Source organism: Fundulus heteroclitus, chromosome 10, assembly GCF_011125445.2.
Source record: "Fundulus heteroclitus isolate FHET01 chromosome 10, MU-UCD_Fhet_4.1, whole genome shotgun sequence".
In the NCBI taxonomy this organism is placed as follows: Eukaryota; Metazoa; Chordata; class Actinopteri; order Cyprinodontiformes; family Fundulidae; genus Fundulus; species Fundulus heteroclitus.
In genome coordinates this window covers 18,358,725-18,386,220 of record NC_046370.1, presented here as the reverse complement: position 1 = coordinate 18,386,220, position 27,496 = coordinate 18,358,725, and the positions used below count along the sequence as shown (strand labels likewise).

Below are 27,496 nucleotides of genomic sequence, written 5' to 3'. Positions count from 1 at the left end.
TTAACTTTCATTTTGCTGCTGGTAAACCTCAATTTCCCCACTGTGGGACATTAAAAGATATTTCTTCTTCTTCTTCTATGATACATGATTCTGGCCTCATCCTTGGATCAGAATCAGACTACTAGAGACCAGAGTTGGAAAATCCCAACATCAAGAAATAATTGTGACAGAATTAACATAGTTACAAACAATTTATACAATATAAATGTAGCTGACAAATTTCCTTCATAATCAATAGCCTGTTGTTTCCCTGGAGTAAAAATATTGCATGATTCATAGGCCTTTTTCTCCTCACTATTCTTCAAAATGGGAAAGTGAAAAGAACGTTTCAGCAAGGCATTTGTGTATTGATCTTCATAAATCAGGAAATAGCTAGAAAAACATAGCTACTCGTCTTAACCTGTGTGTGCAGTCAGGGCAAAAATGAACGGTTTACAATAACTGGAAGTATAACAAAGGTTGAAGGAGGAAACATGTTTATCTTGCTATTAGACACAACGAGCAAGATGGTAAGAAAGATAAGAAAAATCTCCTAAGCTTGCTGTTAAAGCATTGTAGCAAAAATGTCATTGTGAGCATGCAATAAAAGGTGAATTTACTGTACAGGCTTTGAACGCATCTTTACCAGCGGTGCTAATAAATGTGGAGGGCTCTATACGAAGTTTCATGTGAATCTAAAACAATACATCAAACAAAACAGGATGTGAGACGCATCCTGCTAGACTAATACCATCACAACAGGATTGAAAAGAAAGCCAGCACACGTGTCATTTCAGTGCAAGTTTATTGACAGGAATATTTACAGATATTTAAAAGAAAACAGACATTTTATAGACCTACGTGGCAGATTTCTTCTTCCATCTATATATTAGAATCCTTGAATGCCAGTGGTGCTGTTACTCCACACATTAATTAAACACACAAACATTATTTCTCATTAGTGTTGTGGGGAGTCCATTAGGGCTGAGGTCTCAGTGTGCGCTTAAGTTTACTCCACAGAAAAAAGAAAAAAAAAAACAACAACCTGACTTACATAGGTACTTATAGATGAGTGGAGCTTTACAAGAATATGAAAACTTTTTCCTTTTTTCCTTTAGTTTTGCTCTAACACTTTTTAAAGGATCACATTGTTTGTCTCCTGAGAGTTTCTGAGCAGAATTCCAAGGGAAGTTTCATTTAAAAAAAAAGCAAACCCAAAACTGATCTGCACTGCAGTTTTTAATTCCTTCTATCCTGAGTAAACTGTAAATTCAGCTTGTTTTAGGGACTTTGACCAAAGAAAAACGCACTCAAACGAGTCCATCACATGTTAAAGTTCATCGAACACCAAAAACGGAAACCTAAAGCAGCAAATATAAACTGCACTTTGCTGACCCCAGCGCAGCCGGTGTAAGTGCGGATGTGCGGCGTCACAAACATCCGTGTGCATCACTTCACGAGCTCATGCAGGGTCGCAGTCACTCTGCACTGCAGCTGCTGGCCAGCACCATTTGGTCATGAAGCTTGCAGCGCCGGTAACCACAAAGCCGCATCTTCACACGCGCACACACACACACGCCTTGAACAACCACGTTTGTTTGCTCAAAATATACAGGGAAGAATTTGTTCTCTTTGGTTAGGAGCAGACATAGATCCTTGTGTTTGGAGTCCAGAAAACATCTATAGTGTTCATGAAATTTCTAACTGCAGATCACTTCCCCCCCCCCCTTTCAAACAAATGTATCTTATCAGAACAAAAACAAATCAGGTTACAGTGCCTGGCAAAAGGAATTATACCCTTTATACTCTTTTTTTTCATGTTTTGTCACATTACAACCAACCTGGACCCTTCTAACACATAAAAAAGCTGCAATCTACACCATTGCATTGCAGCTCTGACTTGATGTTTAGCGTGTTGTTCTGCAGGAAGATGGACCTCTGCCCCAGTCCAACAGGTTTTCCTCCTAGAGGACCCTGCGTCCATCTTCATATTAACTTTCACCAGCTTCTTTGAGTAAAAAAATAAATCATTCCACAGCATGATGCTCCTACCACCATGCTTCATCATTGGGAGAGTTGGTTCAAGGTGATGTTTTCAACACATACAATTCGGAAAAATGCCAAAAAGTTTAGTTTTGTTCTCATCGGAAGGCAACAGTAGTGTGGCAAAAGTGTAAATGGGCACGGCCCACTAGTTAACATATAGACTCCAAATAAAATACAAAAACCTTAATGTGACAAAATCTGAAAAAAAATATAAGGGGCATACATTTTTCTGCAATGCATTGTGTATCCTTTTTTGATAAAATCATTTTTTTAATCCATAATCTTTTAAGTTTCTGAAACTTTCAAAAACACATGTCCACCTTCGGGCTGTGATATAGGTGCACTACAAGACATATCACTAACTAGTGAGTAATAGTGTAAGGTTTTAGGGGTTTTACTCAGATATAATTCATATTTACTCGTGTGGATTTATATATGGATATATAGATTTACAGACACTCCAATTTGAAGTTGTGGAATAGTAAAGTATATGTTGCATCAGCCTCAAACACTTGCAAAATAGCTGTCTGTACAAAACTCTAAATATTTGTATACATAGTAATATAAGAACACGCTGTACATACGGTTGAGAATACTTGTGAGCTATTCAAACCCCCTTTAATTTGAGTGTCAAATGCAACCCAAAGGCCGTAGGGAGGTTTTAAATGACAATTCTGTTTTAACACAGTTTGGTCAAATCATACAATTGTAACTGCCACACAAACCGTCATACCAAGCCTGGACTGTAATGAGGTAATGAGGATGGTTATGGCTGATGTAAAAGCAACAGAATATGGTGTATCTTTTCTAGACTTCTTTGAATTTCACTGGTTTCTTGAGAAATTCAGACTAGTTCTCAGGGTTTCCCCCCAGGAAACTGGTTGGCGGTGGTGGTGAACACTGCTTTCCTCACCACCCACCTCCTCCAAAAAAAGAAAACAAGGAAAAAAGATCGTTATCTTTAGATTTCTCTGCTCTCCCCCTGAACATCTGAACTTTAAAAGAAGGTAACGATGTCAGGGATTCTCATATGTATGGCCTGCAATTGTTTATTTGATCAACCGGCCTAAGCACACTTTTAAATTGTTTCTGTTGCTCAACAATATTCTGTCAAAAACCTAAGTTGCTGGCAAAGCACAACACTATAATGTAACAACGGAAACTCTTAAGCCTTTGTTTTTTACAGGACATGGAAGTCTGACAATGCTTTACATCATCTCTGCAAAAGGGGGTTTCACATAACAAAGGGCTGTGATTTCTAAAACTTAACCTCGGTTTTGAAGTGAGTATAAAACAGAAAGTCTGTATTTTTACACTGATTTTTCATTATGTAACTGTCACTTCAAGAACTTATCTAAAATAATTAAATTAAATTTTTTTTTAAAAACTTTTGGTATTAGCTTCTTTTATTAAAAAACTGTATCTAACATTGAGAAGTTGTATTTATTTTTAATTACAGTTAAGATCATAATTCAGAGTTAAAACCTGTTGGAAGGAATCCTGCTTAGTGCCAGTAAACTCAATAAATCATTTAAACTCTTTCCTTAAAAAACTGCAATAAAGAAAAGAAAATGTGATTATTTATTCTTTTGTCGCTTTCTGTCACCATTTTATTTCACTCGGTTTTCCTTAACCGTTGTTATTTTCAGTAAAAATCTATGGTTTGGTTTAGGTTTAAATTTGTTAAGTCCATCCATCCATCCATCCAATTGATAACTAACAAGATCTCTTTTCATTTTTGACTCTATATGAGCTCAGTGCAAAAGTGAATTAGCACAGAATACTCAAGATATAGTACTAACTGGATATTCTAATCGTAAAAATCCTACATGGTCCATGTTACATGAATAAAATTAGATTTTTTTCTAAAGAAGTGTATGATTGCCATCTACTTTTATCTATGGGAAAAATAAGTACATCTCAAAACTGTATTGTAATGAAGCAATTTTTCTAAGTCATCGCTACTAATAGAAAATAAACAGTGGCACATGCTAGTTTTAACCATTTTATTAAAAAAGTTAAGTTTCAATAGCCTAAATAGGTTTTTATCATTTGGTTATCATGAGACAACATTGATGATTGGTACCAGTTAGCTCCATTGACTTAGCTAGGTTGGTTGGCGTAATGGTTCATTAGCTTTAGAAATTACAACTTGGATTTGGGATTGCCGCACTCAATGAAATAGTCATAAAACTGAAGTTTTCATGTGCAAGTTAAAAACTGGATTCAGAGGCTATCACTACAAAAAGAAAATAAAGAACAGCTAGCCTGTTCTGGAAGGCTTAGGCTATAACAGCCTTGCTAGCTTGTTAAGAGTTAATGTTAGCAACCTAAATTACTTTTTAGTAATTAATTAGTAAAAACTTTGCTAGGCTGGTAGGCTACCATGTAGCATCTTTCTGCTTTCTCTATATTATTACCAAGTAGCTTTTCAATATAGTTAGATTGTTACGGGTTATCTTTTAATGCCGTGTTTCATTAGCCTTAAGATGTGTTCACACCGAACGTGAATGAGACAAATGGAGTGAGTGATTTATAAGTTATCCCTGTGTAAAGACACATTCAGGAGCAAATTAATGGTCCGCGAGATGTTTCGAGCGATGCGGGTAGGACGAAATGTGCAAGTAGAGCGAAGCAAAACTGCAAATACACCAAAGCGAAATTTCAGTCAAGTTAAAAAATTTTAACTTGTCCGTCAATTCTCGTCACATTAAGGATCCTCCTCGTCCATTTATTTAAGCACATTTTTTGTCTTACCTATTTAGACAGTACAATTAGACTATATTTTTATTGAGCAATGATTGACTCAAGATCCCTGTAGTTTATGTCTCCAACAATAAATACAGAACAGTGACCTGCTCAGCAAAATACATCTAACAGTGGGTTTACCAGACAGGAGGAAACGAATACACACTCCTCCTATTTGATGACGTGGTGAAGCGAGCTGAAGGGAAAAAGCTATGTTGTCAGCCTGGATGGTTTGTGAAAGAGAGGCGAAAAGTGTCCAATGGCAAGGGAAAAACTTGCCTGGATCGCATTTGGTGTGACCGTATCATTAGTCATTTTCTGTTGCTATATTTGTTCCTGAAAAATGTCATTTAAAGATTTACATTATAGTTTTAGCTGACAGTACATTATCTCAAAGGTTTTTCCAAAACAAATTGGATTTTACTGCTTGTTTTTTAATTACCTTGTGACAAAACTAAAGCATTATAATGTAGAGGAAGTATTTTTACAAGTTGTCACTGCAGGAAGAAAATAAAGATGTAGTACTGTTTCTGTAATAGCAACAACCTTGCTAGGTTGGCATCAGTTAGCCTCTTACAACTTAACAACAACAACAGCTTATTTTCAGAGAGCTCAATTTTTTTTTTTGATAAACTGGTATGGGTTATCTGGGAAATCTGTTTCATGAGCGAAGGAAATTAAAAACTGTAAATTGGAACTTAACCATGTTGTAATTTGAAGTCAAAAGAACAGTGGGATATGTCAGTTGTTGTGGCTACTACAATCAATGCACATAACATAGTATTATCTGCATTGTATACTTTCTAACAGCAAAGGAGCATAGTAACAAATAGATGTTGTAACACAATAAAATGTATACTACTGGTTTAATGAGGGAATGCTGGGCAGTCCAACAAAAAAAAAACAATGCTTGGTTATCCCTGTGGCCACATAAACTGAAGGTAATAATAGAGGTAGTAAACCAGAGTTGTCCTTTAATATTATTTTCAATGGATGTTTTATCCTTAAACCATAACAGCACAGTTGAAACTCTATTCTTCAACGTACTCCAAAATACTCCAAAACATTTCTGCTGTTAGTTTTTGAGCCGGTTTCTCTGCCCGACATACTCTAATCTACAGCCTTTCAGCTCTTCAAAAAAACCTCCAACCAGTTAAAATAAATGGGTTGCTGTGTGGGGACCTCCCCTACATTATAGAATGACAATGTGACTGAAAACCTCAGAGCAGGTGACATCAGTATAATATTGTTTCTGTTTCCTTTTTCGTTTTACAAAGATAAAGAGTATCACAAGTAGATCTTATTCCAAGTCACATTAGCGATTAAAAAGAAATAAATCCAGCTATCAAATAATAGTATTGTCTTTGCTTGAACCCTGGAAAAATAACTTTGCTGTCAGGAGCTGTTTCATCTGTTTGGATATAGTATTTCAGATGGAAATCTCATGCAGCTTGTTTTTTTTTAGGTTTTTTTTGTTCGGTGGTCTGGGCCGCTTGACATCAAACTGTGATGAAGATTAGAACTCAAGAAAGACATAGGAGAGTTCCCCATTGGATAATTTAGTCTTTCTACAGAAAAGTACCTCATGTGTTAGGAATTTGACCCTTGTCTCCCATTTATATTTATAGAAGTGTGCAAAGACATGGGAGAAACCTATCACCAACATAACACATGTGGTGCATAAACATTTAAACATTGCAAAAATATATCTTCATGTACACATTTTGTCCCATAGATGTAGACAAAATAAAATGTAAATTAGACACAAAATCTAAAAATCTACACACCAATTAGCCACAGCTTTAACACCACCTCCCCAGTATTGACTGGCGTGTCCCTCTGTGAAGGAGTCCTCGAGGATGTACGGCAGGCTGTCCATGGATAGGAAGTAATTGTCCAACATGTCCCACAGGTGGTGTTGCAGGGCACATAACCCTTCTTAAAGAGGACTTCTGTTGCTATCAACATCCAACAATTAGGTAGGTGTTGTGTACCACATGGACCCAAAAGCTCCCGTTCTCCATCTTACTTCGGTGCTGTCTGCAATCTGTTCACAAGGGAAGATTATGCACCTGGCCGTCCGTTGCTCCGTGGTCGAGTTGCCAGTCACCCAGTTCTTAAGCTCCTGACTGATCTGTGACTACACAGTCCAAGCTTGGGTGTTCGATGTGTATCACACCCCTCATCAGACTGGACGACAACAGCTTGTCTGTAAAATGACGAACCAAGGCAACCTTCGCTCCCAACGTTTAAGTCTTGGTGGCTCGTTTATCCACTGCTGGTTTCCTTACCTTTAATGTAACTAACATTTACATAGACCGGAGAAGACACAACTTAAAATTTCTTTCATTATTTGTCAAGCTGATTTCAGTCCTGCAGAACTCCCTGTTCTCTTGCGCCCAGGTAATACATAATCAGAGCTGACACACATTGTGGCTGATCGGTGCGTACGGACACTGACGACATACATTTTATAGGCAATGTTAACTTAAAGTGCTAGGATACTTTTTGAACAGGCCGCAAGCATAAGAAGGTATATTCTGATTAAAACATCCCCATCGTTTTAAAAAAAGAAGACATTTCCTCACAGGGGGCCCTGCCCTGCAGGGCATTATCAAAACTGTTTTTATGTAAAAGAAACTTTAAGCTCAATCAGACGTGGTTTAGGTTCACTTTCTCCAGCTTGTCCATTTGTTTGCCAGAAGGTGAATGTGAAAGTGGAATGCTTTATACTCCCTTAACTGTCTTGTTTTTAAAAAAGTAAACTGGTAGAAACTCCCAACTTGTGTCACTTTCTAATTAACTTCTTTCACCATCAAAAAACACCTTTCCACATGTCTTCACTCAATTAACCCAACTTCTACCAGATTTTTTTTTTTACCTTGGCTCCTGCTACACAGGATGAACTGCAAAATAATCGACATATTATTCAAACTGAAGACTCAAATCTCCCTGATCAGATACCGGTAAAAGCTGAGACTAACTTTAAGGCGTGCTGAGCCCCTTGAACCGGCCAGTGTGCCTCTCATGCATCAGGGTTGGCTTACCCGGCTAAATAAAGGCGTACCACACTGTGAAGAGGACAAATGGAAAGGTATCTGACGCTTTATCAAACTATGAGAAAAACAGCCGCAACCAGAGCCAGTGATTACAGCAACAAACCTGTCTGAAGGGCAATCAGTAAAGGACTCTAACGATGGCGTCCACAAATCCAAGACGGACCTGTTTCAGAACTTCTCAAACAGCCAAATCCTTTCTGTCGTTTTCTACCGACACCTACAGATTCTGACAAAAATCGAAGTGGTTCACCCCTAAATGCGATTCCTACACGCGACTCTCTATTTGGACAAATCTGCCGTTCTCTTATATATAAACCTTTTAAAAGGAAAGAGAGCAGTTGTGTGCGTGTAGGTCGGCTGGCCCATGGCGATCATATCTTGCTGTTCTCCAGGTGGGAGTCAATGTGCTTGATGAGAGCGTCGTCGGGATATCCGACGGGGAAAATCAGTTGGCAGAGAGGGCAGCTCCTCATGTCGTTCTCCTCACTCTCCATCCAGAGCTGCAGAGCAACACAAGCACATTTACACACACGTGTAATCGGTTATTCACATACATAGCGTGTGAACTGCAGCTCAGTTACAGACATGGATAATATATGCCGTTCACTGTCTTTATATCATGGTGGGCTATACTGTGCAAAGCCAGGAAAACTATTGCGCAAGAGCACTTGTCTGAAAGTAATGAAAGTCTGTCTGTCTGCCTGTAAGTTAAACATTTAAAGATGAGGGGTAACTCAAGACTTTTATGCAATACCTAAAAATGTTCTCCTTACATGCTTTCTAGACTAACATATTGAATTTAGTGTGGAAATGTGTCCCACACAGAATTGCTTAGTTAGTCTTGGACTGTTCTGAGATTCTCAAAATTTGACCAGCGAAGTGAGCATGAATACACCAGCTCCGACCTTTCACCCACAGCAACTTCTTTTACCAGTCACCTTTAACATACTTATATTCTTGACAGCACTTTTTGGATTAGTCATAGCAATCCTTTACCCCACACCAAGACCATGTTTAGTATTTAAAATATGAGGCTTCTGATGTTTCCAAAATGAAGCATTGAGTGAAAGCTCAATGGAACAATTGTCGACGTGTTAAAGTTATATACATTTTTTTTTCCCTAATTTCAAACTTTACATAGTTTTTAAGCAAACCATGATCAGATAAAATTTTAAACAGGGGTTTAAACAGGGGAATTTATCCGTATCTTAATTCAGTAGAATGATTGTGTTGAGTGTGAAAAAAGCTCCAGGCAGGAGATAGTTTTCCTTCTAAGGTAGGTTTTGTTTAAATAGATGAGTCTCGTTCTCTCAAGTAGCAAAAAAAAAAAAAAAATGATTCTATCTTTTTTATTGGCTGTGTGGCACAATGTGACCATGTTGCCCCAGCACTGCTTCTTCCAAAGCTGATCCCTAGGCAGCTGAAACCTAAAGCCCTTTTTCACTAGTACCTACTCTGTGTGGCTTGGCCTGCTTTTACTCAGTTATTAGGTTTTATGATAACAGTTACTTGGTACCAGCTCCTGCTTCAGTACCTGCTTCGCCAAGCAAGCTGAGTTAAGCTGAAAAGCCGACATCAGAAGACTGTATGACTGACTGGCTTGGTGTCACCTGTTGTGTCGCTAGAAGCACTGCATCGATGGATGTCGTGAGAAGCTTAACACGCTATAAAGCTATTATCAGACCATAAAGGACCACAACGGCTGAAGTGGTGTGAAGTGTGAACTGAAAAAATCTGAAGTGGTTCGACCTAATGGACGCCAATTTACGAGAACCGACCAGCGAGCAATGGGGGGGTGAGAGTCGATTGGGCTCAGCCACTGACTCTGTGATTTTGCATGGTGAGGTGTTTTGTGTCTTTAAACATCTTTAATGTTTAAAGTCCCATCGGTGGTCAGGTGACTTTGAACAGACAAGAATTTTCTTTGTTCCTCTCACTTTAGTGTGAAGCTCCGGTCGCCTCCTTCATGCTCAGCGTTATATTATGTAATAGGGACTGCTGTCTTCTTGTCCCATTTTTGAGTCCAGACTGAATGAAACCATCAAAGCGCCACCAGCCGCTCCCCCTCCCGAGGCGCAACTTTCTGGCTGGTTGGAAAGGCTGCTGTGCCAGATATTTTTTCCCTGTCACCCAAGCTGGGAAAAGAGACTTTGAGAACCACACGTCCAGAAACACATTTCAGTTCATTGAGAGTTGAAGCAACAACTTCCAGACCACAGGAGGCACTTCTGCTACTTCTAATACAATAGTTTTCTGGTGCTAGCTAAACTAATGGGTGGTCCTGAAACTTTCAATCCTTTTTTTTTTTTTACCATTAGGCATAAAACTATAAAGCCCATTTTATTAAACTCCTGATGAATCTTTAATATGTCTTAAACCTTTAATCAACTTGACAATACTCTCCACACTCATTCTCTTATTCATAAAGCTTTGCCTTTTAGTTGATGAAGTGGGTTGTGGAATTTGTGTTACGACTTGGTTTTCTACAAGTTTTTGCATTTATTTTCACTAATATAAAACTTTTTTTCGCCTTACTTTAGACAGGTGATGGAAATCATGCTGTGGCAGATGAAAAAAAACTTCAGACAGAAATGTGTTGATCATCAGTCTGATTATGATAGTATTTATTTGAGTATATAACTCTAATACTGTCACATAACCTTGAGTAAAAATGCCAAAAAAGCACAGAATTTTTTTATTGATTCTATTTAAAACAGGAATGCAACAACAATCCCCTATGCCAAAAAAAAAAATTCATTTTCATAGTTAAGATACAGTGATTGATAATATGTATTTGTTGTTTTATTTTGGATACCTAGGGACTTGGAAAAACATAGAACCCAGGCTACATTTGGTCATCACTTTGAAGCAAATGTACTTATTGTGCAAAATTGTGCAAGAATATCATTTAACATGTAACACAAGTACAACAAGCAGACATTAGCTGGTTGATTAGTGTGGCTATCAGCTCAGGTAGCCCACCTGCAGTCTGACACATATTGTAGCTTGTAAAGCAACCTTATTCTTGTCAGACTGAAGAGTGGAGCTCCTAATATTTCAAAACAGCTGGATTAGTTTTGCTTTTAAGTTGGGGAAAGTATGGAAGCCTTCTTTCAGTGAAGTGACCAGCAATGCACAGCATTAAGCCGGGAAGGGACCATGCACGGCTTGTTTGTGCTTCAGACAACAGGAAAGAACTCAGGTCACTCTCACACTAATCTGCCAGCTGAGTAAAATTATTTTAAACTGTAGGAAAGATGGGAAATGTTAATGCTTTTGAAATCATTGCTTGCATTTACATAAGCAGGCCAATGCATTTATTTTTCATGGAAAACGTTACTCTCCCATTTCGTTATTGAGTTATGGATTAAACAAAACACTGTAAATTTGGTTCATCTATAATTTGATAAAGAAAGGGTGGCGACGTTTGAATTTCAGCGTCGCTTTAAAGATTCGCTAGTCACTCTGGACGGAACCAGACAAACTGTTTCCTCGTTTTTTAAGCTAATTAAGGATCTGCACATCTTAACTCCATCTCTGTACATCATGCACAGTCATAAGATTTATATCAAACTTCTCTTTTTTTCACTGAGAATATTGAATAAGACCATTTCTCAATGTGCTGGCCACCTCTTATAAGGGAAGTAAAAGGCAGACCTCAAGAACATTGTGAAATCTAGTGTGAAAACTCTGCTTTTAATGGAAACCGTTTTAGAGTTAAGGTAAACTATGGTCCGAGCGTTTAAGGTAACAGCTCAAACATGTAATGGTACTTTTTACATCAAGGTGTTATCATTAATGACAGGTGTACAATATCATTTTTTTTAGTTATTCAGATTTATTTTTGGCATACGCTTTAACAATATTACTTTCAGTTCATTTTTCATTTGAATTTGTAGCAAAACTCGCTGTGCTATGCCCAATCACCTCAAACTTCAGATCCTGCATTTAATTCCCCTCAAAACAATCACTTGTTACAATTCCAATAAGTTTTTTTGAGCAGTAAACGCCGCAAAAACAGCCACGGTCCCGTCGTTTGTGATGTCGCAGTTATGACGCAGAGGCTCGAGTTGATGATCTAAGTCGTAGTTTCCCAATTCTCTAATTTTGCACGCTTGTAACTTGCACACTTGAAACCCTTAAGAGCACTTCCACCGGGTGCACAGTTCATAGGGTGTTGGGACAGGATCTAAGAGAGTGCTTATGTAGCTACCACAACAGAAAACGAAAAGTGCTGCCATCAAAATAAAAGTCGATTTATTTAAAATTTAAAACAGCCCATTTAACTTCACAGAACCAACACTGATGCATGTTTGATTTCCAAATTTCATGTGGGACGGTAAAGGCCGTGCAAAAGATCCGCAGGATGTATTATCCCATAACAAGGAGATTTTTCCCCTCTTTGTAAATGTGATCAAATTAAATGATATTCTTTGATATTCAATGATGAATAAAAGGCTTTTTATACCTATTTATCTAGGAAGAAAATAGTGTGGAGGATTAACGTTTTATTAACTCACGTTGATGGAAGGCCAGGACTGAGCGTGCTCGGATGTTGGGTAACCCTGCTGGGGGTGGCAGCTGAGGTTATTGGGCCTCTGAGGGATGGGGAAGGCTGTGCAGGAGGCAGGGCCCCTCATGACACTGCTGGGTACACCAGGAGAGAGCACCCCCAGAGTCCTCGGGGGGCTGATGGGATGCGGACAGGTCCACTCCTCCTCATCCTCAGAAGACTGTGGTGGTTGGGGGGCAGGCGTGGAAGGAGGAGGAGGCTCAAAATGAAGGTGTGCCACCTCTGACAGGGGGAAAGGCATCTCTCTGGAGTGGCGCATGGAGCTCTCGCCCATGCTGCTGTCTCCACCGGCCCCAGCCTGAAGGGGAGACGGGGATCCTCGATGCTGCAGTCCACTGTGAGGGGAGCCGATGTGTTGGGGCTGCTGCTTAGAGTAGCCCTCCACGTAGGGCCGTGGCTTTGGCAGGGTGGAGACTGGGTCTAAGGAGAAGCGGGGTGGGCACTGGTAAGCGGAAGGGTCAGCTACCTCTGAGTAGCTGCGGCGGCCCTGGAAGCTGGCTCTCAGGTGCTGGGTGGGGGGTCGGTAGGAATAGGAGGCAGGTCCATCGCTGACGTCGAGAAGCGGGGAGCGGCGGTGCATGTCGGGGGAGAGGCGCTGCAGCACAGGAGAGCGGCGCTGCTGGATCGGGGAGTGATGCGGCGGCACCGGTGAATGGCGCTGAGAGATGGGAGAGTGGCGCTGGGATACTGGAGAGTGGCGCTGGTGGTGGATGGGAGAGTGAAGCTGCACTGTGGGAACAGAGTGGAAAGACATTGAATTAGAAACCCGAAACAAAATTAACACCTTCGTGCTTCATGCAACGGTGATAGCACAATAAAGAGTCCACTTTATGTAAATGCACAGACTTGAGTTGGAAATATGGCCTCTTGTTTATTTATTTAGTTATTTTTTACCCTGAACAACAGAATCTGATTTTCCAAGTTTCTTAGTAACCACACTGACCAGATTCACATAGAAGCACAATGTAAAGAGTAGATGCTGCAGCTCTTTCAATTAAGGGGGACCTCTACACACCCATGTTCAATTCAGTTTATTTATATAGCGGCAATTTACAGCACGTCATTTCAAAGCACTTTACAAGGTTCATTCCATCAAATTATGCCAACAGAACCCAGCGGATTGCATCGAGTCATTGACAAGCAGCCTTCACTCCTCCCGGGTGTGCATACGGCAACAGTGGAAAGGAAAACTCCCCTTTAACAGAAAGAAACCTACAGCAGAAACATGCTCAGTTTGAACGAGTATCTGCCACGACTGACTGGGGGTTCAAGAAAATCCAGCAGTACTTTCTATGTGAGAGAAAATTAAAAATGGTAACTGTAGTACTTGCTCCCTTTATAGTTTCCTCTAGGAGCAAAACACAGCTAGCAGTTAGGCTCTGGTCCAGTTTTCAAGGGTGAAACATGCAGTCAGTTGTAGTAAAAACTCAGGCAATAGCTGTCATGAAGAGGGACAGAGTTAAATACTGAAAACAGATTTTTGTTTATTGGTGTAATATGAGAACATGATGAATTTAAGAACTTTTTTCACCTTTAATATAACATTTACAATTCAACAAACAATCTGCTCGAGGGGGAAAATATGAAAAATAAAAAAATCTGCAGTGACCTGGAGGCATCAATGTTCACACCCTAAAACTAATACTTTGTTGGAAAACATTTTGGATTTTGGGATTCAGTCCTGTCACTATAGTGAATCTAATGAAACTGAAATAAAGTTCAGGTCTCCTACTGAAATGGTCTTTCATTCATTTGTTAATCCTTAACACTAAAGGCAGATCTTACAGAGAGGTTCCAAAGGATCAAAACAGCCTCATTGTGATGGAACTATCACATTTTATAAGGTCGGATGAAATCATGAACCGTTCTAGATACTGGTCAAAACCTTCAGGTGTCTCCTATAGAGCTTAAAGGCAATCTTATTTTTCTGCATGGATGTGAGTCGAATCCAAGCATGACAAATGGCTTCACAGAAGAGAGGTAACATTTTCTAAAATTAAAGTATCCAAAATTAAAAGCTATATCAGATATAAAATCAGTTAAATCCTCTGAAGAGGACTTTGGAAAGGAGATGTCCTTACAATGTGAGAGATTAAAAACCTTTGCACGCCAGAGATGGAAAATACTATCTAGTCAAGATGTGGGTTTCAAGAATCTTTTATTGTCACCGCGCAAAACTGTGGTGACGTTTTTTTGGGACAGGATGCTCACAAACAACAAACAGGTAGACACAACAGACATGGGCATATTTTTTAAATGAATTAATTGATTTATATAAAGATGAAGTCAGTCTACGAGAACAATGCTGACTGAACACTAAAAGTTGATAAAAATGTGTTTTAACAAAGCTGTAGTTCACGGTGTGGACACTTGTGTAACTATCTTGTTGTAGGCTTTTATTACATTTTTCTCTCCTTTAATAGATTTATTTGTTTTCATTCAAATTGTACCAAGTAAATGTTGCATCAAAGGTGACATATTTTTATGCTGATTTAGTATGGTGTAATTTTTTAGTCACATTTTGCACTTTTAATACTTGCTGAATATATTACTATTTTAATGTCAAATATTTTCTGCCCCTCGTGTACTAATGCAAATTTAGCCCCTCATTTAGATTAAGTGATTAAAAATGCACTTTTCAATTTTATAATCCAGAGATCTGCATGATTTTAATAGGCCATTATTCATTTCTACCCACAGTACTTGTATTAAACAAAGTAACTCAGTTAAATTCGATTAACCCCGCCGGGAACCAGAGATGAATGAAAAGTTTTGTTTATTACTAAGTAGTTCAATTCAGAAAGTGAAACTAATGTCACAACACTTGTAACCCCCTTGAGTATTTGAGTCCTTTTATGTTAGAATGATTCATAGGTCAGAGTTAAACAGTTCAACAAGCAAAAATGAAAAGTATGTCTTCTGGTGATGGAGGTTATCGGGACAGTAATCACAGTACAAAGGCAGCAAGGGTGCAAAGAAAAACTTGCCCGAACAGGTTCTGGAGAGCACAAATGCAAAATATGTGAATAATATTAATAAAGTCAAATCCTTCTCTGCAGTCAACCAACTAATGTATAAAAGGTCTGGGGGTTTTTTTGGCTTAAAAAAAAATGCAAACATCTGTTTCACAGTAGCTGTCGGCTGTTCCATTGGCAGAAAACTCCCCATTTTTCCTCTCACACATGAATACACAGTTTAATAATAAAACAGGATACAGATTTTAACCATATTTGTCGAAAAACAGACTTGTTTTTGCCGCTCCACTCTCGCTAAACTGTTAAGATGCATTTTCCTCATTAGAAATCATTGTGGCCAGCTGCTGAAAATACCATTTTCATCAGATGTCGCAACAAAGGCATTCAGTTAATAGAAATGCACTTTATGTTCCTCTATGGGTCCATAAAAAGATTTATCTGCACAAGTACAGTTGTAGTGTTTCCTGTAATTACAAGATATGTTGATGAGTGAGTCAGCCCTGTAGCCACCACTTCAGCTACACTTCCCATTACAGAAGAGGAAACATGATTTTGGGCTGCCTGGCTGAGGGTGCCAAAGAGGGGAGGAGGTGTTTGTGCTTTTAAGTCTTCTCTCCAAATGAGGAAAAAAAAAACAAAAAAACAAAACAGGGTAAATTCACAACATGCTCTCGCTTCCAACATTCAAGAAAGCTAACATAGCTACATGCATTTTCCCTGAAAGTGCAAACAAACTGCCACAAAGGTGACTTTCGTGTTGAAGATGGCTTAAAAGACAATTACATGTACATCCCTGATGAAGTTGCTGAAGTCCTCCCTGGTTCTAGTCTGCGTGCTCGGTTTGTGGTTGGTAGAAGATGCAAACTTGCGAGACAACATGTGTTCTTTTGTGCTTGCAGAGAAAGGTGTTGCTACCGTTTAGCACTTCTTTTTTACTTTTACTCCACGTGCATCTCAGATGTCCTATCTTTCCTTTGAAAGTGCGAAAGCAACACAAACAAATCACAACCAACGCTTGGGAAAGACGTAGAGTAAACTTGATTTAACATGCGTTCGTTTTTTTTACCATGTTGTTGAAATTATTAGTGAAGGAAAATCTATAAGTTAGGTATCAGTAATTTTCTGCAATGTGAACACTTTTTATTTAATAATAAACAAAATCTAAAAGTATACACGTTTAACTTATAGCAGGGCAAAGCTGAAAAGGACACCGTAACAATTATGAGCACAAACGGTGAGGGAAGAAGAGTAATAAAGTGGAAAAATAGGTAAACTACAGGAGGAGTTGACTGAATGTGTGCATAGTGTGCTTGTAAAAATTCAACGCTCGCTTGTTAAAAATCCAGGTTTATGTGATATAAAAATTTGATGTAAAAATTTGGATTATGATAAATACTTTCAGAACCCCCCCCCCCCCCCCCACCCACCCACACACACACACACACACACACTTTTAACACAATACACTACAACTTAGTTTTTATAGAGGGAAAAATAAGAATCATATTATCAAAGTAGAGGCCTGTCTGCGTTAGCCAAAAGTACACTTCTACATCCATCTAAAATCAACAACACAAAAGCTTCACCGGAAAAATAAACTTTTACAAAGAGTCAAGGTCCTCTAATAATATTAAAAGGCCCTTTAGCACAGTTACGCAATCATATTATTGTCATTTTATTTTATTTTTTCCCTTTTACTTTGTTCTTTGATTCAGGTTTTACAGCTTAGATGTCACATTAAAGGGGGAAAAGATTCTGAAAGATTTCATCTTGGTCAAATTTTTCACAGTACAAAAACTTAACACTTTTACAGGGGTGTGTAGACTTTTTCTATCCACTGTAGACTGGGCGGAGTAATTACTGGAATGGGAACCACGTGTAGGATTACTGATGGGTCGCAAAAGCGAGAAGTCCTTTTGTGAGCCGGTTCTGACAGAGATCACAGTTTGGTGATCAGTGCGTCTCCAGAATCTGGTGTTTTTTTAAAAGAATATTTTAAGATGATTAGTCACTTTAAAGCTAAAAATACTTGGGATGCGCTGATCCGTTCTGTGTTTGTGACCTGTCAATACCGATTTTAAATTTAAGAATTATAAACACGAAAGTATAAAAACAGCAATAAAAACCATTTCTTGTCTGCCATTATTGTGGCAGACAAGAAATGGTTTATTATTTTTATTTCTATAACGATAAGAGATGACAGACTTTATGTATTTTACAATTTTTTCAAAACAAAATGATTGCCAAGTTGATATTTTAAACTGCCTTTGTCATTTTAGTTTTAGCAATTAGCGCAGTTAGCATTTTAAACTGAGAAACAGCAGTTTGTGTCTATCTTAGACACCCAAAACAGAAACATTTTCCAAAATAAAGGGGTTAAAAGCTCATTCAACTCAAAACAGACCAACATTTCTGTGCTCTGTTAATCCTCCCTGTTATCTGACAACAATTATGCGCTCTTGCACTTCAACGATATAATGACATGTTGAAAATACAGTTTTCTTTTCTCACACCCTAATGAAATGAACTAAGTTTGAGTCTCCTGTCAGTAAAAACATTCCTACCAAAAATGGTTGCCAATGGTTTTATTATGGTACATTGCTAATTGGAAAAAAGAAGTTTTCGTCCAGAGCCGATCAAGCTCATCATTTCCTTTGTAAAGGTTGTTGGAAATGGAAGGTGTTATCTTACAATATCTTGCCCACTGTTGAAAATTTTAGTTTATTTAAAATGCACAAAATAAATACCCATTGGATAAACGATCTTACAGCTGCTTTATCCAGTGCTTGCTTATGATGGGCTGGTGCCTATCTGCAGGAGTCAATGGGCGAGAGTGAGGGTCCACCCCGGACAGGTGGGCAACACCCTATTCCAGCACAGAGCAACATAATGATGGAGAGGTGAACCAACTGTCCCATCTAAAGACTATTTAGGGTAACTAATTAACCTAACAGAGATTTCTTGGACTTCAGGAGAAAACTGAAGTGTCCAGAGAAATCCTAGGGCTGCATACGGTGAACATGATATGCTATAATAATATTTTATGATCATGCGCTATACTGTAGATAATAAACCCATGTTGGAGTAAATCAAAGAGTCTGCCCAGAGCGGGTGAGTTTTTTCCTTTTGAAGTGCATGTTTGGGTTTCACAATGAATGCACAACTGTTTACAACTCTTTCTCTGAGAGTGCTGCAGCGGTGTCTCTGCAGCTAAAGGATCGCACTCTTCCATTCAACGACCGGGATCGTCTTGACCCAGATTTCTACCGCCGTTGCAACACGTCAACGCTAACCTGGGCTGGCCGGCTCCTGCGCCGCTTTTCTCAGGATCTCCGTCTGCTTGGAGCACAGCGCTTGGAGGCGTCCCAGTTCCTCCGTTAACTCTGTGTAGGCCAGAGCCAAATTCACCCTGAAGGAAGAGAGGAGGAGGGCAATTATGCAATTATCATAATCATTGTTACGGCAGAACACTAGAGTGCTGGCACGGCGTTAAGGTGTTACAACTGTGTGGTTATTTAAACTGTAATTGCAGTCAAATTCTCGTCAAAATGGAATTTTTTTTTTCTTCCTCATTAGCCAGGAAACGCAGGCAACCGGGAACGTGAATTAATCTTCGTCTTCTCTGAAACCAAATAAAACCTGCTGCAGTGACACACAAGTCAGGCTGGCTAATTGAGAAGCTCATATTTTTAGATTGCATGTCACAGCGCATAATTTAAAATAACACCATTTTCATGCAAGATGTATCTTGACGCTCTCAGGGGCTGCACTGACGGAGAAGCTCTATTTCCACAGCCTTAAACCAGGATGGCTTCCGTATTTTAGCCACGGCAAAGAGGTGACTTCCCCATCGGATCAATTCATTTAAATCGATCTGAACTGAAATGTATTAAACTACAATAAATCTAAACCTTTGTGCCAAGCCGTATTCGATCTGATAACAGGGTGAGAACAGATATGGCTGCAGTTTTTCTAAACTCTTCAGTCTTGATCTTAAACCGACTCATTCAGGTTCAGACGGCGGCAGATAACAGCTTTGTTGTGCGGGCTAAGACTCGAAACCTAGCATCGAATCTACAGAGATAACGTTGCTTATCTCAACAATTTCTTATACATGGGTGAGTACTTCAAGAAAATTGAATTTATCATTAGTTTCATCAACAGATTTATAAACTGAAAGTTTCAAAACACGACAGCGGGTGTTTTGTATGAAAACCCTCACCACGTACATGAAAGCTTCAAGGTATAGTGAAACCTCTCTTGACGGCAAACATGAACCAAGACCACATGATCTGCCTTGAGACGAGTGAAAATGCCAGAGTTGAAAAGGGGATGTTAATTGTGCGCAAGGCCATCTCCGTATCTGATAAAGCGCTGTTAAGCGTTTTTGATGTGATGACCTTGCTTAAAAAAAAAAAAATGACTGATCTCATTCTTCCATAAAGATGGTGAAAGATAAAAAAAAAAAAAAAACTTCTGCATATGCCGGGGAGTTTTTCTGCATGAAAACGAATAGACAGAAACTTCCCTGCATAACAAAAAACAAAGAGAAACATCCTTCCTACACAGCAACAAAACTGTAAAGTTTTAACATATGTTCTGCAGCACCCCCACACGCTAATTTAATTTATTTTAGTTGCTCCTGCATTTTTTTCTTATATCACAAACAGACTGCTGGGTTTTATTTCTTAAATGCCATCGATAATTAGAATCTATCTGGATACAAGCGCACTCTCAAAGCCAGGTTTGCCCATTCATCGCTGTCCTTTCTCCCTCAAGATGACTCGTGAGCAACAACAGGTACCACTAATTTCAATTTAAAATAAAGTGAGGGTCTCTATTTCAGGGAAGCCCACATCGATCGAATAAAACCAGAAAAGCAACTGAACAGCTCATAACTTCCAGTGGTTAGTTGGTGCTTGTTAATGGCCCACCTACTTTCCCAACAAACTGCAGTGACTCACACACAGAGTGGGGGTATCGAACCCCCCGATCAGCCCACCAGCTTATAACAAACAACATTTTTCCCTTTTGGTTCAGGTTTGGTACAGGCATCCTTGTTTGCGGCTTTAAAACCTGCTACAGAAGGAAAGTAATAATCATTTGCGTTACTTACTGGCACGGTGGGTGGAGCATGCGGCTTGATGCTATTATCTTAAAAAGCGTCCATAAAACTAAGCCGCCCTGGTTCTTTACTCCGGCTTCGGCTGTTTATTTCTAAAGTCTGATATACAGCGGATTTATTGACTGTTTTAAACTGACGCTCCCCTTCCTTTTCACACTTCTGCCATCTCACATTTCAGATTTGCCAGTGTTTTTTTTTTTTAGCAGTTTTAGAAGCAAGCCCTGGCCAGAACGCAACACCTCTCAGCTCTGGCTCTAAGCTCTCGCGGAGGGCAAACAGGCCCGTAAACGATAGGGCTTCGGTTAGTCTCCGATTGTCTCTCTGTGAGTCTAAAGATTTTTTTCTCACAGCTTGCATGCATTGGCTTTCTTGTGCATATGTTCATTTGTTTCCTCTTTACTCTGTTGAATGTGAGTGTGCACGTTTTGTACAGTGTACGCTACAGTGCGTGGGAGGGGTGTGATAATGTCAATGCAGCATTGATGAAAGGGTTGTGCAAGGGGATTGATCAGGTAGAGAAGTGTACCATATGTGCGTGTGTGTGTGTGTGTGTGTGTGTGTGTGTGTGTGTGTGTCTGAGTGGGAGACGAGTGTGGGCTGAAATCTGACCTCCGAACTGATGTTTTAAAGGAAGAGCCGTCTCTACACCTGCCTCTGGGATCTGACGTTCCCTAGCTGTTGGCAATCGCTCAGAAAAACATGACTTCAGGATACACAATGGTGCACGTAATACCTCGCTTCTTCTTAGCTGAGAGAGGGAGAGGTATTACGAGAAAAGGAAGCAGATTTTTTTTTTTTTAGACCTCCTGGAGGGCGCTGGGGTCTTAGAGAAATCAGACTGATTTTTTTTTTCTTTCTTCACACTCTGCAGTCCATGTTCTGAATTTTGTTGTGCACGGCGTAACACAGAAAGGCGTCAAACTGTTCTCACAACAAGCCACAGTTATGTGGTGATGCTTTGCATCTATAAAGTGAACCATACTGCGTGCAGTTATATAAAGGACTGAATAGTAAATGGGGCTATCCAGTTTAATTTGCGCTTTCAGAGTTTCAGCAATCTCTCTGCAGAAGTTTGCATTACATTTCTTACATTTCTATTCAATCCACCATAACTCGTCTACAGTGTGTTTCTCAGTCTTGCTGCGCCATATTCACACTTCTTTACTTTATTATTCCGTTCAACAGATTTCCAACGGACCTCATAATGGCTGTACATTTAGGTCTACATCTGAGTTGGTCTTACCATGCTAACGTTAGCGTTAGCATGCTCCGAAAGCCCTTGTGGTTGCAGTTTGTTTTAAACATCTGGATTGTACAACACATGGCCGCTACTTTTACCATGCCATGTAATCAAATTCTAGTCATGTAAAAAAAAAAAAAAAAGTACAGGAATTTTAAACAAACTACTAGCCTTGATCAGTTTAGCATTAGCATGTTTGGATGGCTCAAGGCCCCAGGGCAGTGATCTAGTGAGCTGTTTGAGAAACTAAAAACTTCTACATAGCAAAATCTGCAGTCGGCAAATTTTTAACACCGCTGGGAAACCACTAAATCACTATGTTGTTAATTTGTGGACAATTCTAACACCAGTTTAGTCTGCATTTCTGTTTGTATTTTCAACCAGAAAAAGGGAATTCCACCTGAGCAGGCAGTGATTTATCTGAAATTGCTCTCGCTTTCTGTAAACTGAGGACAGATTAGTCAGTCTCTCCGTAAAGGAATAGTTCTGCACTGGTAGAATGGGGGTTGATCTGGGGGTAACGGCAGGTGCCTGCTTGTGCCTACCGCGCTGGTGGCTTGTGGTTGAAGAGGGTAGCTTGTTCATAAATTAACGGTTCCATCTGAGGGAAGCAAGTCTGCACATGCAGTTACAAGAAGCACAGCGGCAAAGAATGGATGGAAATAGGACAAAATTCTCACGATAACAGCAGCTGAAGAGAAAATAAGAGTAGTGCTGCTTCTTTGGTTCTTTTGCTGTTTACAAAAAGCTTCCACATACCGAAGAAGTGTCTAAGTATCACCACTAATTAACAGCCAGAAGACTTTTAACAAGATTATAAGGTTTAGGTACTGATCAGGGCAAAGGTTCTGTGTTAATAATCTTCACTAAAACGTCCTTTTTTATCGGTGCAATTTACATTAAACGGGCCCAATTACAAGAAAGAGCTCCAGGAAAAAGTGTAGAGGCAATTCAGTGGGAGTAAGCAATATTGTTGAGTAAAACCAAAAGGTGACCAAGGTCTGGAAAAAAGTAGTACACTTCCACCGCACACTTAGAACAAAAAAAAAAGTCTGCCTCTTACGGCTGCCGCACCGTTTACTTTCTGTTTGCTCCCCATCGAAACACCTCTGGGGTTTCATTGTGTGGGAGTCAGTTGCCCAACTTGCTGTGGTTTTTTTTTTTTTTTTTTTTTTGCCTTTTTATTTTTTATAGCTGACACCTTGTAAACATCAGATGGCTGGGGTAATTTTGAGACACAGATGAAGATAAGAGACCGCCCTCGCTCTGCCGGTAAGAAGCATAAAAAGATAAGAGTGTAAACACAGCAGAAGATTTTATTCTGATGGTTTAGTTAAGCAATGATGAGACAGACGAAAAATACTTCATTTTTAAGGTTTTAAGAGAAAAACGATGTATATTAAAAATATATGTGAAGTGGACAGGAAGATGTCCTGGTTTGTGGATGCACTGCCCCCTGCTGCTCAGGGCGATTATTTGCTAAATCTTTGATAAGCTTCCTGCAAATTTAATAATACCTAAAGTTTTCCTATTTTAAAAGTTAACTCTCAAATTTTTAAGCTGTTCATGATCTCGAAGTTCTGTTAAATTCAGTCAATTTAAGTATAGAGAAAACTTAGTAAATATCTAATAAATGCTTTTAAACCTAAAGGTTAATTGGTTGTATATTTTATTCAATCACTTGCCAGAGGACTATAACACAGACATAGGATAGGGAATCAGTGAATACAAAATTGAAAATTTCATTTTTATGATATTATGTTTATACATCTTATCCATCTGATATCGATCCACAAACAAGCTTTTTGATCGTGCTTTAGCCTTCAGGCTAATACAAATAGATGCCGTTGTCTGGCTCATTTCAACAATTTCAAACTCTTTTCATTGCCTCTGCTGAGACTCTGTTATTCATCATGTCAAACCTTAGTTTCCTTTTGTTAGCTTTGTAGTTGTTTTGTTGCTCATCTTGCCTTTGTTGTGCCTTTAGTTTGATGTATCTCTGCATATCTATCCTCCATGCTTCACCTGCTCTGATTGTGTGGGCATTTATTTTTTTGGGAAATTATACTTCAGCACTGGACCCTATCTGAAAAGCAGTTTGCTACGTTTTCCCCTCTCTCTCTCTCTTTCACCAAACTAAAATAGTTCAGCAATTGTTTTGTCCATGAGTCAGAGACTGCTGATAACACTACCCAACCTCACTTTAAAAAAAAAACAACAACACACAAACAACAGGAAAAAGCACCTAATGAGTGAGTATGCTCACGTGAAGCCACAGCATCCAAAGAACATTAGTCTACTGTTAATTCTGTTTGAACCCAGTTAGTCAGTGATTGGAGAACTTGTTTGCTTCCTAATGAGGCCCCTGGAGGTGGGCCTGAGCACATCCCAGCAGGAGAGCAGAGATGAGCTATCGCTGAAACATTTCTCAGTCTTGCTCTTTTTTCTGTGGTGGTTGCTCAGCCTGTGTTCCTCCTTGCTAACATTAACCACACTCCTGCTTTCCACCCATCTCCGTCTCTACATGAACCCCGCCTCCCTCATCCCCCTGCTAAGAGACCCTTGGTGGTCACTTACTGCTCATCTCCCACCTTCTTTATCCACTCCACATCGCACTGCTTGCACGGAGAAGTCATTTCCTGCAGAAGTAGAGCATGAAATTAGATTAGCATGCAGGTTGCTGGTGGGATATTGGACAAAATCTGACAGCGAGGGGCGATCTAGACAGCAAGGGGGAAAACTTTTACAATGAAGTGCAAGTGCTCAATGCATGTTCTTCACGTTTTAAAATGAAACTGCTCAATTCAAATATTATAAAATGGATGTATTTTGTTATATTTTCAACTTCAATATATGTCAGATAAAATAGGATAATGAGGGTCTTTTTTTAAAAGACAGTTTCCATGGAAGCCCCAATTTAGTATCAAACTCAAATTCTGTATTTTTTCAGCACATTGCCTGCAGCTTCAATCAAGAGATCAGGGCTTCCTGTCCATTTGAGGCCCATGACGGAATTATCATTTTCATTATCTATGTTATTGCTGCACAATTATGACTACAATTGATTTTTATTTTATTTTATTTTTTTGGGCAGAAATCTTGAGTTGTTGCCCTCCTGCTGTTTACAATTTCTCTGCATGCAGAAAATGTCTTATGTTTGCGAGGTCAATTTGGAATGTAACAACTATAAAAAAATTGCACCACGATTATTCTTTTCAAAAAATCCTCAAATTAGTTGAAAATGTAAGACGTATCCCAAGCTGAAGTTAATAATAATAATAATGAATAATGAAAAATATTTCTAGTAGTAATTTTATTCTTTCCCTCAGACATTTTTTTTTAATTACAATATTTCTGGCATTGCACATAAAATGTCTTTAGAATAAGTTTTCATGTCAAAGTAAAATCTTTATGTGGTAAATATAGGACAAACATTTTGTTTTTCAACAATACACTTACATTTTTTATTTGCAGTGGTAGTAATTAAGATATTATAAACCTAGGCCTACAAAATAGGGATTTGAGCAGAAGATCATTTTCTTTAACAGCTGGAAAAGTGAAAAAAGATGTACAAAAACCTCTCTATAATACATGACCTTTACAAAGTAAAACACATCCGAAGGGAGTTAGTTGCACTGCAGTTTATTTAGGCATGTCACATTGGAGGGAACTGTTTTCAGAATTTTGCCAAAAAAACAAAAAAACATCTGAAAACCAAAGTATCGCCTTTCTTCTACTTCACAATTATGCCCTGCTGTATTTCAGATCCCAGATAAAACACATCGAAGTTTGTCGTTGCAATGTGACAAAATGTGAGAAAAGTTCAAATGTCGTGAATGCTTTCTCAAGACGCTGTAAATTTAATGCGATATTTTGTCGATGGTTTACAGTTCGAGACCACTTCCGAGCAGTAGCACGTCAGTTTAAATGGTCCAGATGCTGTGAAGCAGACCGAAAACAAACCAACACCGACCCTCTCCCTCTGGTCGTTCTGCAGCTGTCGCATCTCGTCTTTCAGCCGCTCGACCTCTGCCTTCATCTCCTCCTCTCGCTGACACGCCCCCTGGGCTTCGTGCCGCGCCCCTTCCAGCTCCGCCTCTAGCCGCTGCAGCTTCAGGTCGGACAGGGTGTCCAGGCTGCGCGAGCTCTGAAGGGTCAGGGCGGGACAGTCCAACACTGGCAGGAAGAAAGCAAAGAGAATCAGAGGAGAGCGTGTAAACATGCAGCACAAAAGAACTCAACACTGAGCTTTTTGTTGCTTTCCCCCCCCCCCCTCTTCCTGACTAATGCGCCGCCCTGCTGTCCACGGTTGTACAATCGATGACTATAAAAGAGCCAAAAGAGCTGACTTCTTCCAAGGGCAGCATCTTTCAGCTTGTACCTGGGTGATTTGATCTGTGTGGGCTGGTTAGTGATTCAGCTCCGCTCACACAGTCCTTGAGCTACAGAAGACATAGCAACAGCACAGCAGCATCATCTTTTATCTTTGCTCCTGCCTCCTCCATAAAATACTTGTATGTGCAGTCACCGGTGCAAACCACTGAGCAAACGCCGCATTTCCACACACATTTTCTCATCCGTTCATCACGATTTAACACACAAGTGATGGAACCCAAGCAGCTTTGATGCAAATTTCCGTGCGCTCTCTGCCAGTTTGATGCCTAAGCAGAATGATAACTCCCCCTCATCGGGGTATACTACGGCACAGGCATCTGTTGGGGTGGCGGTGGCACAACTTCTTTCATGTTCCAGCCACCCACGTCGCTGACGTCACATTGTCACAATGCAAGGCAATTAAAGCTGGCAGAATCTCATCTGCTCCGGTTCTTCCACAATATTGCAGACTTAGCGGTGTTGTTTCGGCTGCACCACACTCGTTGCGCAGGAGTTTGTCTTGTTTTCCGTTAAGCGGCTTTTCTTTTGCACATTTGGTTGTGCGGACTACTCACAATAGAGATCATCTAGCGGTGCGGACGGTTGAACGATACACGCAGAACACATAATGCCGTGCCAAGTGTTTCTGGAGCCCAAAATGACGGAAGATTTAACTTTTTAGCAACTAAATTTATATTTTTTTAATATCTTGGACTTAGAAGAAACAGCTGAAGGCATATTGTCAAACAAACAGAGGGTTAGCCTGACTTCATCTGACGTTGAGAGAGAAGAGATGGGTATTTGTTGTATAATTTATTGCTATGTTGAAAGATGTGTTATCATTATTTAAAAAAATAAATTTGTCGTCGCAGTAAAACATTCCTAAAACCCAACAGTATTGCCAGCATTGTCAGTTTTACTATTTTCTTCACTGTTTATTCCATGAGAGCATCAGCAAAGATATCAATAAAATAAAAAAATAAAATGATTTAATGCAGGTATCATGAACAGTTTAATAATTTAAAAATAGCACTTATTTATTGAACTGGTGTTCTGAAGAAGTATATTTTAATACAGATATGATTTTGGAGCTGTTTTTGTGACCAAATGTGTATGCACGCACCCAAGCAGTTGTCTAAGATTGCAACAATGTTGGAAATTCCTTTTTTATCGTCACTTATTTGGACTTAAAATCACGATTTTAAGTCCAAATTGCCCCTTCCTGAAGAGGCTGTTGGTTTTTATTTTTAACAGTGCTAATTTGCTGTGATTTAGAAGAACCTAAATTAATTGCATTAATTTAATGTGGTCTTTGTAGGCCTGCTCTAGGCGGCTAAGATAAAGCTTAGATCATAAAATGGGAAGATGCAATATTGT

The 27,496-nt window shown here is 39.4% G+C and overlaps 1 protein-coding gene across 1 annotated transcript in view; it reads right to left on the bottom strand.

The window, feature by feature from the left end:
• Window positions 1-767: 767 nt before the first annotated feature.
• The window catches only part of tbkbp1 (TBK1 binding protein 1), a 91,956-nt gene continuing 65,227 nt past the window's right edge, over window positions 768-27,496 (bottom strand). The window contains exons 7-11 of the mRNA XM_036142167.1: window positions 25,719-25,921; window positions 24,323-24,384; window positions 18,674-18,789; window positions 12,353-13,134; window positions 768-8,332 (exon numbers count right to left, since the gene is read on the bottom strand). Coding sequence (XP_035998060.1) covers window positions 8,204-8,332; window positions 12,353-13,134; window positions 18,674-18,789; window positions 24,323-24,384; window positions 25,719-25,921 — 1,292 coding nt within the window. The 3' untranslated portion in view covers window positions 768-8,203. The remainder of the gene's footprint in view (window positions 8,333-12,352; window positions 13,135-18,673; window positions 18,790-24,322; window positions 24,385-25,718; window positions 25,922-27,496) is intronic.